The sequence below is a fragment of the Miniopterus schreibersii genome (assembly GCF_964146895.1).
Source record: "Miniopterus schreibersii genome assembly, chromosome: 10".
Lineage (NCBI taxonomy): Eukaryota > Metazoa > Chordata > Mammalia > Chiroptera > Miniopteridae > Miniopterus > Miniopterus schreibersii.
Genome location: NC_138110.1, coordinates 75,122,193 through 75,137,831, shown reverse-complemented (window position 1 = coordinate 75,137,831; position 15,639 = coordinate 75,122,193). Strand labels below are relative to the sequence as shown.

The 15,639-nt window shown below is 43.8% G+C and overlaps 1 protein-coding gene and 1 pseudogene across 4 annotated transcripts in view; one reads left to right on the top strand and one right to left on the bottom strand.

The window, feature by feature from the left end:
• Positions 1-15,639, top strand: part of RALGAPA2 (Ral GTPase activating protein catalytic subunit alpha 2) — a gene marked incomplete at its 3' end in the record, with an annotated part of 223,245 nt that overhangs the window by 20,817 nt on the left and 186,789 nt on the right. For all 3 annotated transcript variants that reach the window (XM_081149681.1, XM_081149682.1, XM_081149680.1), the window contains exon 4: positions 14,106-14,163. In XM_081149681.1, coding sequence (XP_081005807.1) covers positions 14,106-14,163 — 58 coding nt within the window. The remainder of the gene's footprint in view (positions 1-14,105; positions 14,164-15,639) is intronic.
• On the bottom strand, positions 14,428-15,510 carry LOC308562808 (chromobox protein homolog 5 pseudogene; annotated as a pseudogene). Its single transcript has 2 exons — positions 15,475-15,510; positions 14,428-15,001 (listed from the first exon to the last, which is right to left on the bottom strand). The product of its transcript is annotated as a chromobox protein homolog 5 pseudogene (transcript).

Genomic DNA, 15,639 nt, shown 5'->3' with positions numbered 1-15,639 from the left:
AGGTAAGTTGTAATTTGAATTGTTAATTCGGAGAATTAAATAACTTCATTGCTACTTTCTATAAGTTAGTGCCGTATATAGAGATGGTTTATGAGGATTTGGAGGTAAATACTTATCAAGGTGTGAATAACTGGGAAAAGCTTTCTTAAGATCGGTTAAATCACAGAAGGGATACTGTATAAAGATACTGTAAAAATAAGAAATGGATTGGAAGAAAGCATACAGTTAAGAAGGCATTGCCAATGTAAGAAACATTCAGACCTGTAGAGAATTTTTGTGAGTTTATTTGAGCCAAACTGACGACAATTGCGAGGAAACAAAACCTCCGTGGATTGAGATTATGCTCCAGAGAATTGCCAGTTATGCACTTTATTTTATGCATTACAATCAAAATAGAAGACGTAAGTGGGTTACATGAAATCCACTGGTGTTAGATTAGGGAGGCGGGAGAAAGGAAAAGAGTGGGGGGAACCTGGGATTGGATAAAAAGGGAAATGACAGACATATACTTCTTTTACACAGGTGAATACAGGATAGTTAACAGTCAAGAAATGACAGGACAACAATAACAATGAGGGGATTTGTGGTCTCCCCTGGTGCCTGTGTTTTGAGGGGTGGTGGGGAGGACGGAAATTACTTTGACATTCCAAAGGTATATTATGGTAGATGCAAAAAGACAATAGACAGGCTCATTTAAGGCAGAGATCGACTTTTGTTAGGGATAAAATAATGCCTTAGGACATGACTACCTGCCATGAACTGCTTTTAGTTAAAAAGTTTTTATTTTAGACCATCTTATGTGGTTACTTTAGGCCTCTGAGTTTGTAAGGCTGCTGTGCAGGCCTTTCCTGAGCTTGTCAGGTTTATTATGTGGCCCCTTTTTATCCATAGCATGAAAGAAGAGTATGTAAGGGTACCTGCTGCCTGCCTTTGCAAGTCAGGGGCAGTCTGGAAAGGGAACCTTTGGGAAAGGAAACGGCAGTTTTTAGCTGTAGTAGATACTGGAGACATGACAGTGCTCTGATCAGACAAGTGATGTGCAGTCGAGGCTGCCAGACCAGCTCAAATTGCAGTTACAGGCACAGCAGGCCTTTCTGTTGCCTTTATCTCCAGTGGGAGCACTTGTACGCCGTGGAAGTTGACCTCCAGCCATCTTTGCTCCTGGCTTCAAATCTGTGTACCACTGAGAGTTTCTGCTGTAGCTGCTTCATGGAGATGTTTGTCACATTTTTAATTAAGGTTATGACTCTTTAATTTTACTTTTTTTGAAAACGTATTTCATCAATCATTGCTCTGTGTTTCGAATGGGATTGTGGGACTCCGTGAAAGAAATTCACATTGTCATCTTGAGCAGAATGTAAATGTTTTACATGGGCCATCCTGTTTAATCCTTCCCTTCTTAAGTAGATTCTGTGTTGCCAGTTTTTATCGATGGAAGTTGGGAGCTTTGTCGTATTAGGTGACTTGTCCAAGATTGTCCATCTATCAAATGGTGCATAGAGATATAACCTCGGGTCCGACTCTAGAACCTACTCCTTTACTCGATGCCATGATGCCTGTCTCTTAGGAGTCTTGATGTTCTCCTGCTTCTCAAGCTGTATTCCACAGGCTGCCTATACCAGTACGCACCTATTCTTTACCATACACATTTATTGGGTACCTACTCTGTGTTGGGCACACATCTAGGTGCTGGAGTGATGGCAGTGGGCAAAACAGAACCCCCTCCCCTCATGGAGCATATGTTAAATTTCATGGTAAACTGGAGTCTACTAGTAAGAATGGATTTATGTCAGAGTTCCAGTAATGACCTTCTGAGTCACAGAAAATTCTGAGTGTGACTGTTGGTGGTGGCCCTTGAGGTGGCTACCTGCATAGGGGAAGAGGAGAATTTGTGTGGAAATGTTAGGCATCTGGTGAATGGGCTTGAAGTTCAAATAATTCACTTGACTTTGAGAACTTCTTGGATTCTGCAGTTGAGAGGTTATTTTAGTGGTAGGGTAAGACACACAGACGTAGAAACGATTGGTTTGAAGGAAGACGTTTTTATTGTACTCACAGTTCCCTAGTAACAGGAGGCATGCTGTGCCCTAGTAGGGCTACACGGAGAAGCACCACGGTAAGATCAGTAGGCAGAGGGGAACTGAGGGCAGGAGCCTTTAGTGTGGTTTTTTGGGAAGGAATGGGCAAGATAAGGCAAGCAAGCTAGCAAGTGGGCTTAGAGTGGGACAGTTTGAATGATTTTGATGGGCTCTAGGTTGTAGGGACGATCCAAGTGTGCAGCACTTGGTCCCTGGGTGATTTGGGCAGGTGTGAGGGCCCATAAAAGGAGGTGGTTATGGGTATAGATTTGAGGTTGGTTGGTTGGTTGGAATATCCTGGCAGGTACTATCTCTAGAAATTAGCTAACAAAGGAGGTGCAGTCTCTCCTAGGTCAGCAAGGCCCCAGAATGTCAGAACATGAAGAATACAGAAAACAGAGTTATTACAGAAATGTTTCAAACTAACCTGGTTGACACCATCCCGGTTTGGAGTTCTTTATGTGTGGTTAAGCTAGCTTGTGGAAGGTGATAGCGAGGCGTTTCCTTACCCTCCACACCCCAATCAAAATACAATATACGTTCACTGATGGAGGAAGAGAGATTTAATTTTAAAACTTACACATGTTCTGGCCTCAGAATGCTGCTCATTCATCTGTTTTTCAAATACCACAGAGCCAGAAATCACAGACGTACAGGACATTTGATTTCTAGATTCCGAGTTTTTAAATTTATTCAAATTACCCCTTCAAATGAAATAAACCCTGTTTTTTTCCTTCCTAGGGACATGAACTTGTGGACTCCCCTTTGGGGTCCCTGTGTGGCTCTTGCTCACATTTTGTTGGTGGTGTCGCTCTGTGAAGTGCTCCGTCACACACATACTGCTTTGCTTAATGCCCCTTTACCTCTTTTTGCATAGTTTCGCTTCTGCCTCTTGGTTTATGCAATTCTTTTTCCCGGGACTGCCCTTTGCTCTCCTCCTCAACTGGCCCATTCTTCCAGCTCTGCTCAGACCCATTAATTCCTCCTGGCAACCCCAGCTCGAGCTGCCCATCCTTCCCGCGACGCGCTCCTGCTTGCTACCACCTGATTGCAGCTGGGTGCTCTTAGTCTGCCCTCGAGGTGGCTGTGTCTTAGCTTCCTCACGAGACTGCGCAGTTCCTGAGGCCAGCAACTGTTACTTCTAATCTTTCGTATCCCCCACACTGACTTGCACCTGTTAATATTTGAATTCTCAACTTATCTTCCATGCGGTTATTTGGTATTTTTATGTTAAAAACATTTTCACCTAAAACTCTGGATAATGGAGACAGGAAGAAAGGTAGCGGAAGTCCGGCTAGGTTTAGATCAGGCTTTGATTAAGGTGCTGTTGTCAGAGAAATGCGTGGTTGGTCTTTCTCCATTGCTAGTGGGAGTGGGGTTCTTGGGGTGCCGCTGGAATAAGCATTTCTGGAGGCTCCCGTGGGAGGATGGGGTGTGGTAAAAGCTTTATTCGCATGGAATTACATCCCTGCATCTCCCAAGTCCCATTTCCCGTAATCCAGTCCTGGAAGAGATGCAGCTGGGGATTCAGCAGAGCTAGAAGCAAAGCCAGTGTCCAGAGTTTCTGTTCTGTGGTGGAGCTGGGTCTGGCACAGCATCAGGCTAGTTGCAGTCCATTAGTCCCTTGCGTGTGGGGGCAAATGGAGCAGCGTGAGAGCCCTGCAAGCCAGGAGGGCGAACCAAGAAAGCAAGAGCTCGAACCAAGAAAGCAAGAGCTTGAACTGCTTTGTTTAGGAGTTTAAGTATCTCAAATCTTCCTGCGCTTGCAGTTGCCATGACCACTCTGGCCAGTGTCCTGTCCCCAGGTGTGACTGACAGGCAAGTCCCTTCCCTGTGTCACCCAGACCTCACTGGGCATTCGTCTATTCTTCCTTTGTCCAGTCCCTTTCCCCAGGATCTGCAGGGAACGGGCCTGGGAGTGTTACACAGCAGCTTCCTGGCAAAGCTGCACAAATCACATGCTCATAACGGTTGGCCTTGCCTATGCTCCTTTCCTGTTACTTACAACTAGTTAGTTACAATGGTATCAGTACTTAACCTTTCTTTACCTTGACTTCCATGTCCGTAACATGAGGGAATGGGACTAGATGAGCTCTGCGGTCTCTTCCAGCTCTACCAACTTAGGATACTTCAAATGTAGCTTTGTTCAAAGTCTTTAAAACAAGACGTTCATGGGGGATGTCACTTTTAGCATGAAATTTAGTTTTATGTTTTCATTTCGCTCTAAATATTAAATTGATTTGACTCTGATTAGCCTTTGCATATCTAAACATCTCAGTGGTTTCCTTCTCTGGAGCAGCTCTGCTCAATAGAACTTTCTGTGGTGCTGGGAATAGTCTGTCTCTCCTCTCTCCAGTTAGGTAACCACTAGCCGCATGGGCTGTTTCGGGCTTGAACTGGGGCCGGTGTGACTGAGTGACTTAAATTTAAATTTTAAGTAACTTAATTTAAATTTCTGTTGCTAGTGGCTACCAATTAAGCAGAGAAGCTCTATAGTCTTCCAACAGAGCCCTGTTATCTCATTTGAAAGCCGCCCCTTTGTTCAACACCGGTTAATCCTCAGCATGTTGCACATCTGTGTCCTTTGGGGCAGGGGACTCACGGTTGAGTGTTTTACACAAATGGTCTCCCTGGGCTTCTCAGGCTTTGTCACCTGAGTGCCCTTGGCCGAGGGAGAGTAAGCACTTACCTTCATAGGTGGGGAAACATGACTTTGAAGTGGCCTTCTGTACACACAGAATTGGAAAGCCACATGCAATCTTATTTTACTTTTTTTGTTTGTTTTAAGATGAAAATAATATTTTAAATAATGGACAGTCAAATTACGTAGTACTTCATTCCCCACCACACTTTCCACTTTCCCTCTTCCTCCCCCTTTCCCCACCAAGGTAAAACACTTTTGGTGTCATCGCAGGGGCAGGATGATGCCCGCTGTTTCTCCCTCACCCCGTCTCTGGTGGGGAGATTGGGCTGGAGAAGCACGGACGTGGGAAGTGACCTGCAGCAGGCGTGCTGCCCCGGGAGTGCAGAGACATGTGGGCTTCCTCAGGGGCAGACAGAGGAAGGGGCATAATACTGCGCTCCTTAGTGTTCGTTTCCTTTACTGTTGAAGATGACAGTTTGGTTGTCGGAAAATTACTGTAGGCCGCCTGCTTATGGCCTTCCTTCCCTCCCTGCAGTGTGGAGTTGATGCTGGGTTGGAGGCAGGACTCCTGGGTGCAGTGTTGCTGGGCGCAGTTGTGTTTGGGAGTCCTAATCGACTGCGGTGAATCCAGGGCTGGCCTGGGGTCTCTGTCTTACTTTAATGGAATTCAGCACCAAGTTTCTCTTTCTTCATTGTTCCAAGCGAAGCCAGTGTGTTGATGGCTGGTTTAGCCTCTGATTGTTTTCCTCAGAATATGGGGAAAGGACTTTCAATACCTCTCCTGGATGTAACAACACACCTGGATCCAGTGCAGTGCCTTGAGTGTTGCAGAAGGTGCAACAAGTGCCTGCTTTTTATTCTATACAATTGCTTTGTATATGCCTTCTGGTAATTTGAACACTGATTTTATTTCTCATACAGATGCATTTATTTATAACTTTTTACATTTAGTAGTACCACTCTACTTCAGATATTAATAGTGAAGAATTGCCTGAAGAACTGCTAGAATTATGCATATAAAAGGATTACAAATAATTTGGAGATGTTTGTTTCCATTTCTCCCCAACACTGCCTCCCTCACCCTCTCCTTCTCCCCTCTTTTTTTTGGTGGAACTCTACCTTTTATGAGTCTTTGAAAAGGAAAACAACTTAGAGTCTCCCGCAGAGCTTCAGTGCGAATGCATGGGTTGAGTCAGAGACAAGTCAACTCATTCAAGGCAGGCGTCCTATAGGATCGAGTCTCAGTTCTTTTCCTCTTCATGCAATGGTTAACTCCTCTTTAAAAAAAAAAAAAAAAAAACTTTGTTGATTTCAGAGAGAGGAAGTAAGAGGGAGAGAGAAACATCAATGATGAGAGAGTCATTGATCGGCTGCCTCCTGCACGCCCCCTACTGGGGATCGAGCCCGAAACCCGGGCATGTGCCCTGACCGGGAATCAGACCATAGGCGCTCAACCGCTGAGCCACACCGGCTGGGCCAGCGTCTCTTCTTTTAAGCAGATGACATGTAGCAAGACAGCAGAATATCATTTTTACATTTAACTCTTTCTACAGCCTCTTTTTAACAAATCTTTTTATTTGTTATTATTCCAGACTGTCCAGTGTTCAAAAAGACTTCCCTGCTGCTCCCTCCTCCCCACAGCCAGGGGAACGACTTCCCTCCCCACATTCTCACTCTACCACTGCTTTTTCTTCCTTAAAGGAAAACTTTGCTGTTATCAAGTAGAGGAGGCACAAGAACAAATAACTGAACAGGAAAAACAGATTCTTTTTAAATCCTTGGAACTTAAAATCTTATTGAGTTCAAACAGTTGGATACCTCAGTGGATTTTTTTTTTAAGACTGGTTCCAGTTTGGAATGCGGCTCCTGGGTCGCTGCCGTAATTCTCAGTGACGGGTAGCGACCGAGATGAGGCCAGTGTCGGTTCAGGTGCCCTGGAGGACAGTTAAAGAAGACAGAGGCACCCCTCTCACCAGCTTCCTCTCCAAAGCCGTCCTGAGATCCTTGGCCAGCAAAGCAATGCCACTGGTTAGCATGACCAGAACACTGGGTCACCTTATGACACTGGGGCGTATTGTAATGTGTTCTGTGTATTTTGAATGATCGTGGAAGTGCATAGTTCTTCCGGTTCTCTTCATAGCCTTATCTATACTCGTTTTTGTTATTGTCGAACTTTTGGTTGGGAGCAGCTCTGGGTGACAGCGTTACTGTTACAGCGTAGTGTGACCTCCACAGTGTTCCCGCAGACCCCTCAGCAGGGAGTAGAGGGCGGGTGGCCCGTCATGTGCTTCCTCACTGGTCCCATGTATTACCTGTGGTGGCGACTTAGCTCAGTAGTCACTCCTCAGTGCTGTGCCTGTATCAGGTACTGGGAAATAATAAAACACAGGCCCAGGCCTCTTACTTCTATAGCAAATGGTTATTCCGGTGTCTACTGTTGTTGTTGTTGTTGTTTTTTTTGTTTGTTAATCCTCACCTGAGGCTATTTTTTCCATTTATTATTATTATTTTTATAGAGAGTAGAAGGGAAGGGGGGGGAGGAGGAAGAGGGAGGGAGAGACATCAATGTGAGAGAGACACATGGACCAGTAGCCTCTGTATGTGCCCTGACATGCCCCGGCCTGGGCCAGGGATCGAACCAGCAACCCAGGTATGTGCCCTTGACCCTGAATCAGACCTACAATTCTTTGGTGTCGGGGAAGGGGAGGGGGGTGCGCTGATTCTCCAACCATTGGGCCACACTGGCCAGGGCCTGGTGCCTACTTTTGCTCATGAAATATTTGTGATCTCTGTAAACTGGGAGACAGCAACAAGATATAAACATCTAGTCCTTTCTGGAGACTCTTACAATGCATTGCTTGTGGTTAAAATTTGGTTATCTTATTACAGCTTGTTAATAATTTTAATTAGATTACAAGTGTCTGAATTGAACAGAGCCATTTTCAATGGACATTTTATCTTCTAAACTTAATGTTCAAGACTACAGTTTTCCTTATGCCTCAAGACTTAGGTGTGAAACTTGGGAGTCAACCAACAGGACACACTGAATTACTCAGTCTACCTCAGGGAAGGGAAACTGGAGATAAGATGTTTGTGGAAGGCTGAAATTACATTCTTGTGATTATCTGTTGCAGCCCAGGTGCCCTGAGCTTCCAGGCATGCTGGCCCTTCTCACTTGACTCACTGGTAACTGACACTCCTGGGAGCAGGTCCTAGGAAGGCAGCTCTAGCAAATGCTTCCAGCCACCCTTTATGGGCAGGTGGCGGAAACTGCATTAGGGCTAAATTATATGAAAAACTCACACTAAAACTTCAGTATGTTGTATTTATTGTTAGAACAGCAGAAGATATGTAAAGAGTGTTTTTCTTTAAATTTATTGGAATTAACGTGTTAACACAATTTGGGTGAGTTGATTTCTTTTATATTTATATAAATTTAGGAGGGAGTTGTACAAATATTTGCTGTGTTAGAAATTTTCTATAGCTTGTTTTGTTTGGGTGTGTAGCATGGTGGCTCTTCCAGAGTGACACCTAGTGTTTGATGTGCTTGTGACACTGGACAGGTGGGAAGGCAGTGGTCTGGCTGGAAGCCTGCCGGGCATCAGCTGCTCCTGCAGACCTTGGGCTTTCACTGAGTGGCCCTGGAGGACTGGCCAGTCCTGAGGTGACTGCAGGTCTGTGATACTTGCTAATTGTGCTGAAGTGAGCATTTCCGTCCTCTAAGTTTCTAGGGTAGTAGGAACCACATGGCATCTCACAGGGGCTTTGTGATTTCTACTCATCACTTAACCTAAAAACTCTCTGGAAGTGACTTTTTTTTTTTTTTAATGAAAAATGGCACAGGAAAGACAGCCAACTCATTGTACTGGTACCAAAATTGAAGAGATCTGAAAAATGTAGTTTTTAGCCAGAAAAGAGAAGCGTGCATGAGATGAAGAAGAGAATGGCAGCTCTGGTTGTGACGAATGTCCCATCTGAGATCCTTGTGTGAAAAGAAGACTCCTGTTGAATCTGTTTCAGTAAGGGCTTTATTCAGGGCAGAGCAGCACGTTGTGGATAGAATTATGTGCTGTCAGTTTGGAGATTTGTGAAGGTCTATGGATGTTCTCATTAAAAATAAAGAAAGAGTCTAGTGCAATTTGATTTTCTTTAAATAGAGATTAGACCTTTGCATGATTTTAACTTAAGGAAAGTGAAAAGATAACCTCTTACAGTCTCTCAAATGCATATGCTTCCAAGGTTTTTAATTGTATTTTTTAGAAATGAATTTATAGGGGTGGCATTGGTTCACAAAACCATACCGGTTTCAAGTGTACAACTCAGTATTGCATTTTTAGTACCTAATACAAATGGTTCCTTACCTGTATCTGTCTGTTTATTTTGATCACTATTGATAGTGCTTTTCTCCACTCCAAGGTTCTGTACGTCTCATGCAGGTGCTCTTAGATACCTGCTTCCGCTTACTACCTCAGTCTTTGTTCAGAGCCCCAGTTCTTCCCCTCTTGGAGTATCTGCTAATTGGTCTTTTCGTCCGTGATCTTCTGCCCCTTCTGTCTTCCTTACCTACGTGGAATGCTCTCAGTGGAACATAATTTGATTCCCGTGGCCTTTAGAACAGATCCAACTCCCAGCAAGGCTTTCAAGGCCCTTCCTGACCTGGCATTTACCTCCCAACCTACCCCTTGTCTCCCATCTTACTTCTGTCCTCTCTGGCCACCTTGTGAAGGTCCCCAGTCAAAGCTGCAGGCCTCCCCCCATCCATCCCCCCTTGCTCCTTAGTCTGCCTCAAATGCCCTTTGCCAGGCTCACTCCTGTGTATCTTTTAGGATTCAGTTCAAGGGTGTTCTCCTTTTTTTCTTTTAATACAAGTTTAAATCATTCATACTTGAAATAATGTGATACAGAAAAATTCATGGGATTTCACTTCTGTACAATTTTTAAATTATTTTTTAATTATTAAAATTTTTTTCAATTACAGTTTACATTCATTCTTTTGTATTAGTTTCAAGTGTTTATTTAAAAAATTTTTTAGAATTAAAAAAATTTTTAATTACATTTTACATTCAATATTATTTTATATTAGCTTCAGGTGTTTTTATTTAAAAAGTTTTTTGTTGTTTTTTTTTAATATGTCTTTATTGATTTCAGAGAGAGGAAGGAAGAGGGAGAGATAGAAACATCAGTGATAAGAGTCACTAATTGGCTGCCTCCTGCATGCCCCCTGCTGGGGATCGAGCCCACAACCCAGGCGTGTGCCCTGACCGGGAATCAAACCCTTATCTCCTGGCTTGTAAGTCGATGCTCAACCCCTGAGCCACACCGGCAGGCAAGACTTCTGTTCTTTTAAACCAGACTTTCTGTTTCCTCCCTGGTCAACATTTTCTTTGCCTAGTATCCATGCCATGCAGCTAGTTTCGGGGAAAGTTCCTTGCTTTGCCCTCTACGTTGGGATGTGGTTCATTGGTCATTGTTTCAGTATCACTTACATGAGTTACTATGTCACTATCTTCCCTTTCTAACTGGAATCGAAATCAAGTGTGAATCTTCTGGGATGTGTTGTAATCATTGGGTAATTATTTGAAAAAAAATGTTTCTCACACAGATTTAATAACGATCGGCAATTTTATTTTATTTATTTATTTTTAAATATATCTTTATTGATTTCAGAGAGAGGAAAGGAGAGGGAGAGAGAGATAGAAACATCAATGATGAGAGAGTCATTGATCGAGCCCGCAACCCGGACATGTGCCCTGACCGGGAATCAAACCCCGATTGCCTAGATCCCAGGTCGACGCTCAACTGCTGAGCCACGCCCGGCCAGGCTATTTATTTATTTTCAATCCTTGCTCGAGGATATGCTTTCCATTGATTCTAGAGAGAGGGGAAGGGAGGAGGTGGGGAGAGAGAGAGAAACATTGACGTGAGAGAGAAATGTCAATCCGTTGCCTCACGCACCTGCCTGACCCTGGATCAAACCCACAGCCCTGGTGCGTGCACTTACCAGGAGTCCAACCCACGACCCTTTGGTGCATGGGACAACGATAGCAATTTTAAAGTACACCGTAGCATCTTCTACAAACTCCAGCACACATTTCACATTATTCCTGGTCATGCAGTGGGTCCTGCAGAAGAAAGAACTACGGATAATCAGCTAAAAGAATGACAGATCCCCTGTGGGGCTGATCAGTTAGTAATACCTAATTTTGATTTCGAGTGTGCTATAATGGATTACCATATAATATAGCTGAGCACTGAGCATTAAACAGAGCCATGTGTTTTTCAGAACAGCAATATTTATTCACACTGTGTGGCTTTCCTGAAATATTTTTTTATTTTACTCTCCAGTGAAACGACAAATAAGATGTCAATGGCTTATATGGCATTCACAGTAGTGTAGCTTAGAATATTTGCTGCAGTAGAAATACCATATTGTATTTGCCTCAGGAAAGGCAGGCTTCATCCTGGACTTTTCAAGGGACAGGCCTAGCATTTAGACACAGATGGTTGTGTGGGCCTTTATTTTTATTTACCTCATAGACTTTAGTATGTAAAAATGGCCCTTGCAATATTTGAGTGCCAAAAAATTTCAGCGTGGATGATATTTCCGCCTTTGATTTGTATGAGATTCTGTCCATTTGGGAATATTTTCAGTAGCTCTGGCATTGGGCATGGTGTTTCATATCTAAAAATTATTGAGTTTATTTTTGAGTGTCTTTAAAGCTTATCCACTTTGTAAGTCTTAAAACTTTTATTCAGACGTGGTGATGGTGATGGCCCTGACAGAACACTGTAGAGAAAACTTGTCTCTGACTGATGGTATCCAAGCATCGAAATACACATCACTTGCTGTATTCTTTATTTTTCTGTGTATTAAAAAGGTGTTTTTCTTTGTCGCATACTAAGAAAAGAAACCTAAATTAAGAAAACCAGTAAGTATTTTGGAAAGCTGAAAAGCATGACTCAGTGCCCGATTAGTTTCCTGACTACAGTAAAGATCTGAAGAGCAGTGGGCAGGCCAGGCATTCGTCCCGTCCAAGATAAGAGCTGTCCTGGATCTCTAGAGGAATTTTCTTAGTATCTTCTATAAGACATTTAAAAATTAAGTGGCAAGATGGCATTAGAAGATGATCCTGGAATGTAGTTGATGTGCCAAGTCCCCTTGGAGGAAAATGCATGAGAAAATAGGACACTGAGTCTCTGCTCTACCGTTTGCTCCGGAAGGCAGAAAAAGTACAGGAAGGACTCAGTGGGCCCAGGCTTCCATCAATATGAGGCAGCAGCCAAACTGATGAGAAACGTTGTCAGTGGAGACCGTGTCCCTGAAATAGGGTTCACTTCTCTTAGTGCTATGGCCTCTTACTATGCTGAGAATATTCTAATCATTTGAATGTTATTGTGGCAGACATAGAGATGCTGCTCACCTCCCCCTTCAAGAAAGAATTTGCTGCCCAGCTGCAAGGAGTGGATTAGTGGCAGCCTCCACCCGTTGATGCGCTCAGCTTCCCAGCCATGGTCGGTCCCCTCTTACCATGGTCCCCGGCCCGTGACAGGGTGAGGCGGTGGTACAGGGGTCTTGCCGTTTTCAGGCCCTTGGTGCTCCTCTAACACTCTTGGCTGAAAGGGCCTTGTGATGGTAGAGCAGGTGATGCAGAGAGCAGCAGACGGGCGGTAAGGGAGCGGGGCTTCTCCCGGCGGGATGCTCAGAGGGCCTCTGTGAGGAGGTGATGTTTCAGGCGGTACCTTCTGTGCCGGGCTACGGGCGGAGAAGCGTCCAGACTTGAGAGGAGCGTCTGTGCCATTTGAAGTCACGTGTGATGGAAGTTTACCTGATTTGCCTTTTCCCAGTAGAAGTCCTTACACATCCCTTTATTGTCAGGTGAGAACGGATTAAGTAGATACATATGTATTATTACAGACCCAGTTGGAAAGTTAAGACTAAACCAAACCAAAGCCCCAGCTGGCTCGGATGCAGAAGGCAGTGTATTAGCTGCCTGGAAATATACTTATCAGGAGATCCGAATACAAATTTTTTTCTTTCATCTTTCAAAATGTTAGACTATTAGGCTAGATCAGCCATTTTCACCTGGTGTGCCGCAAGGATTTTTAAAACATGCAGTACCTGACTATTTAGTCAGAGGCACTGACCTCTTTCCCCTTAGTCAAGTAAGAAAATGACAACAGCCAGCACAACAAAAGCCGCCTGGTGTGAAGGAGTCAAAATTATCTCTGTTACGTGGTTGCCCGGCTGGTTGCCCAGTAGGGGCGTCGTCCGCACACCAGAAGTTGGCTGGTTCGATTCCCAGTCAGGGCACGCACTTAGGTGGCAGGTTCAGTCCCCGGTCAGAGCGCATCCGGGAGGCAACTGATTGAAGTTGCTCTTTCTCTAAAAATCAATAAAAATAGATCCTCAGGTGAGGATTAAAAAGAATTATACCTATTATTTTTTGTCAGATTGACAGAATACAACTTTTTGGGTGTGCCACAGAGTCTTCGCAGTTAGTTTGTGTGTGCCCTGAGACGAAACGGGCTGAAAGCGCTGGGCCGGGTAAACCTAGAATGAGGATTTTCACAGTAAAATAGTGAAGTGTTACCAAGATCAAGAAATGCATTTTGTTCAGTTTTGGATTTCTGCTTTTTTTAAACGTGGTTGCAGATAAAGTAGAAAGAATCCCATTTCCCGAGAATAACTTGCCAAAACTTCTAGAATGAAAACAAGTCTTCCTCACGGTTTGGGTTTTTTGTTTTTTTTTGGGGGGGGGAAGGGGCTGCTTTTATTAGCCATGTATTGTTGTATATCATAAATTTGTTCTTTATGTAGTAGTGGAGGGATTCATAACTGCAGTTCTAAAACTTATGTTCAGCTGTTGCTAATTTCAAGAATCTTTGCCACCAGTTTCATTTTGTTTCTCGCTAGCGTCTATGGCCTCGCCCTCTGGTGCTTCTCCCCAGCTCTGTTCTCCGCTTCTTGTCCAGAGACGGACAGTGATTATGACAGAAACGGGGGGCGAACAAGAGGAAACCTGGGGAACTTGGCACTTGAGAAATTCTTCTCTTAGTAATTAAGCAATGGCTATGATTTAATTAAGATAAGATTCTCATTTTATTTGTTACTTTCCTTTTTCTTGTTTTTCTTTAGGGGGAATTAAACTTGGGGCAGTAATCTGTTTAAAACATTCAGGAAGCTAGCATGGGGCAAATAAGAGAAACTGTTCCCAGGGGGGCACCGGATAGAGTATAGTATTTATGTGATTACAAATACCTTTTTTTCTTTTCTTTTCTGAATCATATATAGCAAGCACTGTGGGCCTATTGTGAAAAAATGTAATTTCATTTGTAGTTATTTTCATTTTATATCTTAAGATTTTTGTTTGTTTGTTTTATAGAAAATACTGCAGTTTCTACCTGAACGCATTTTCTTTCGATGGCATTACCAGAGTATAGGTAAGAACAATTAAATAATTTTTAAGTAATATAGGTTTCTTCTAATTAAATTTTCAGTAATTATTTATTTATTTATAATTAACACCATCACGATAGATTATAGCCAGGAAAATTAACAAGGTTATGCTAGTTAAAACCGAGACAAGACCGACCTGGACTTCAGAGGAAAATATCATCTTTGTCTATGCTGAAGTGTGATTTGTAGAACAGCAGCATCCTCAGCAGAGACCTTGTTAAAAAATGCACAATTCCAGGTCTCTCTTCCTAAACTGCTTTCACAGTCTGTGGACATTTTACATTAGCTTCTTGTGCAAGAACCAGGTCCGATTCCTCTGTGCCTTTCCATTGCGTTAGGACATTAGGTCGCCACAGGAATCCGTCGTGCCAATGGTCTTTTCTGGTTCTAGTCCTCTGTCAAGGCCCCGAGCAATATCATTGCTTTGCACTCTCTCTTTTTTGGACTTGATATCGTCAGCACTGTTCAAGAAACTGGATTTCCCCTTGTTCCTTTGTGACTCCTCCCTGGGTTTGTGATTTTCACCCTCTGTCTACTTACACCTTTTCATAAACTCAAAAATTAGCCTCAGGCAGTCCAGATTTCTCTGGTTCCTGAATATTGTGCTCCCCAGAAAAGCCTTCCTGCTTCAGTAGACGTCCCACCTGCCCCTTAACCACACACCTGTCTGGCACCTTCTCCACGATGCCCTCCTCCCCATTCCCTGAAGAACTGTCCGCTGTTCGCTTGGCTTTCTTTCCCACACCGCACACTGTTCCACCTGCGGGACTGAGGACTGGGTTCCTTGGAGTTCCCGGGAGCTGAGCAGGTTAGGTCAGAGAGCTGGGGTTAAAACCGACGCTGGGTTAGGTGCGTGCAGTTAAGTGTTGAGGCGGTGGCCTCCCCAACCTCATGAGGAAGAACGGGTTTACATGTGTGTTCAGTTTGAGGGAGAAAAGAGGAAAATCTCCTTTTATACCTTCATGCAGAAGGGACTCCCCAAAGGGAGGAGATGAATCCTACCAGATCACCCCACTTCTTTCTTTCCCTCTGAGCTAACAGGAGGAGCCTCCGCTCCCAGATCTGGGGCTTGGCCCCTTAATCTGCTTTCCATATACCCAGACACTGTTCTACGTATTTATATATCATTAACAATTCTCCATGATAGCTACTGTTTTCCCATTTTACAGAGGAGCAAACTCAGGCAGGGTGAGGTTAAGTAGCTGACCCAGGGTATACAGTAAGTGCAGAACCTAGATTTTAACCCCAGCCTGAATCTGGCTTGTAATTGCCTCGCTGTAGTGCCTCACACGTACGAGAGCTGCTGAATACAGCGGGATGGAATAGGTCATGTGTAGCATATTAGATTCCTGCTGCTGCTGTAACAAATGACCAGACTACTTTCAGAATGTCATGGACTGCCGACAGGTACGGGTCACACATTTTGTGTGCCTCTTTGTAAAGTCTTATTTATTTATTTT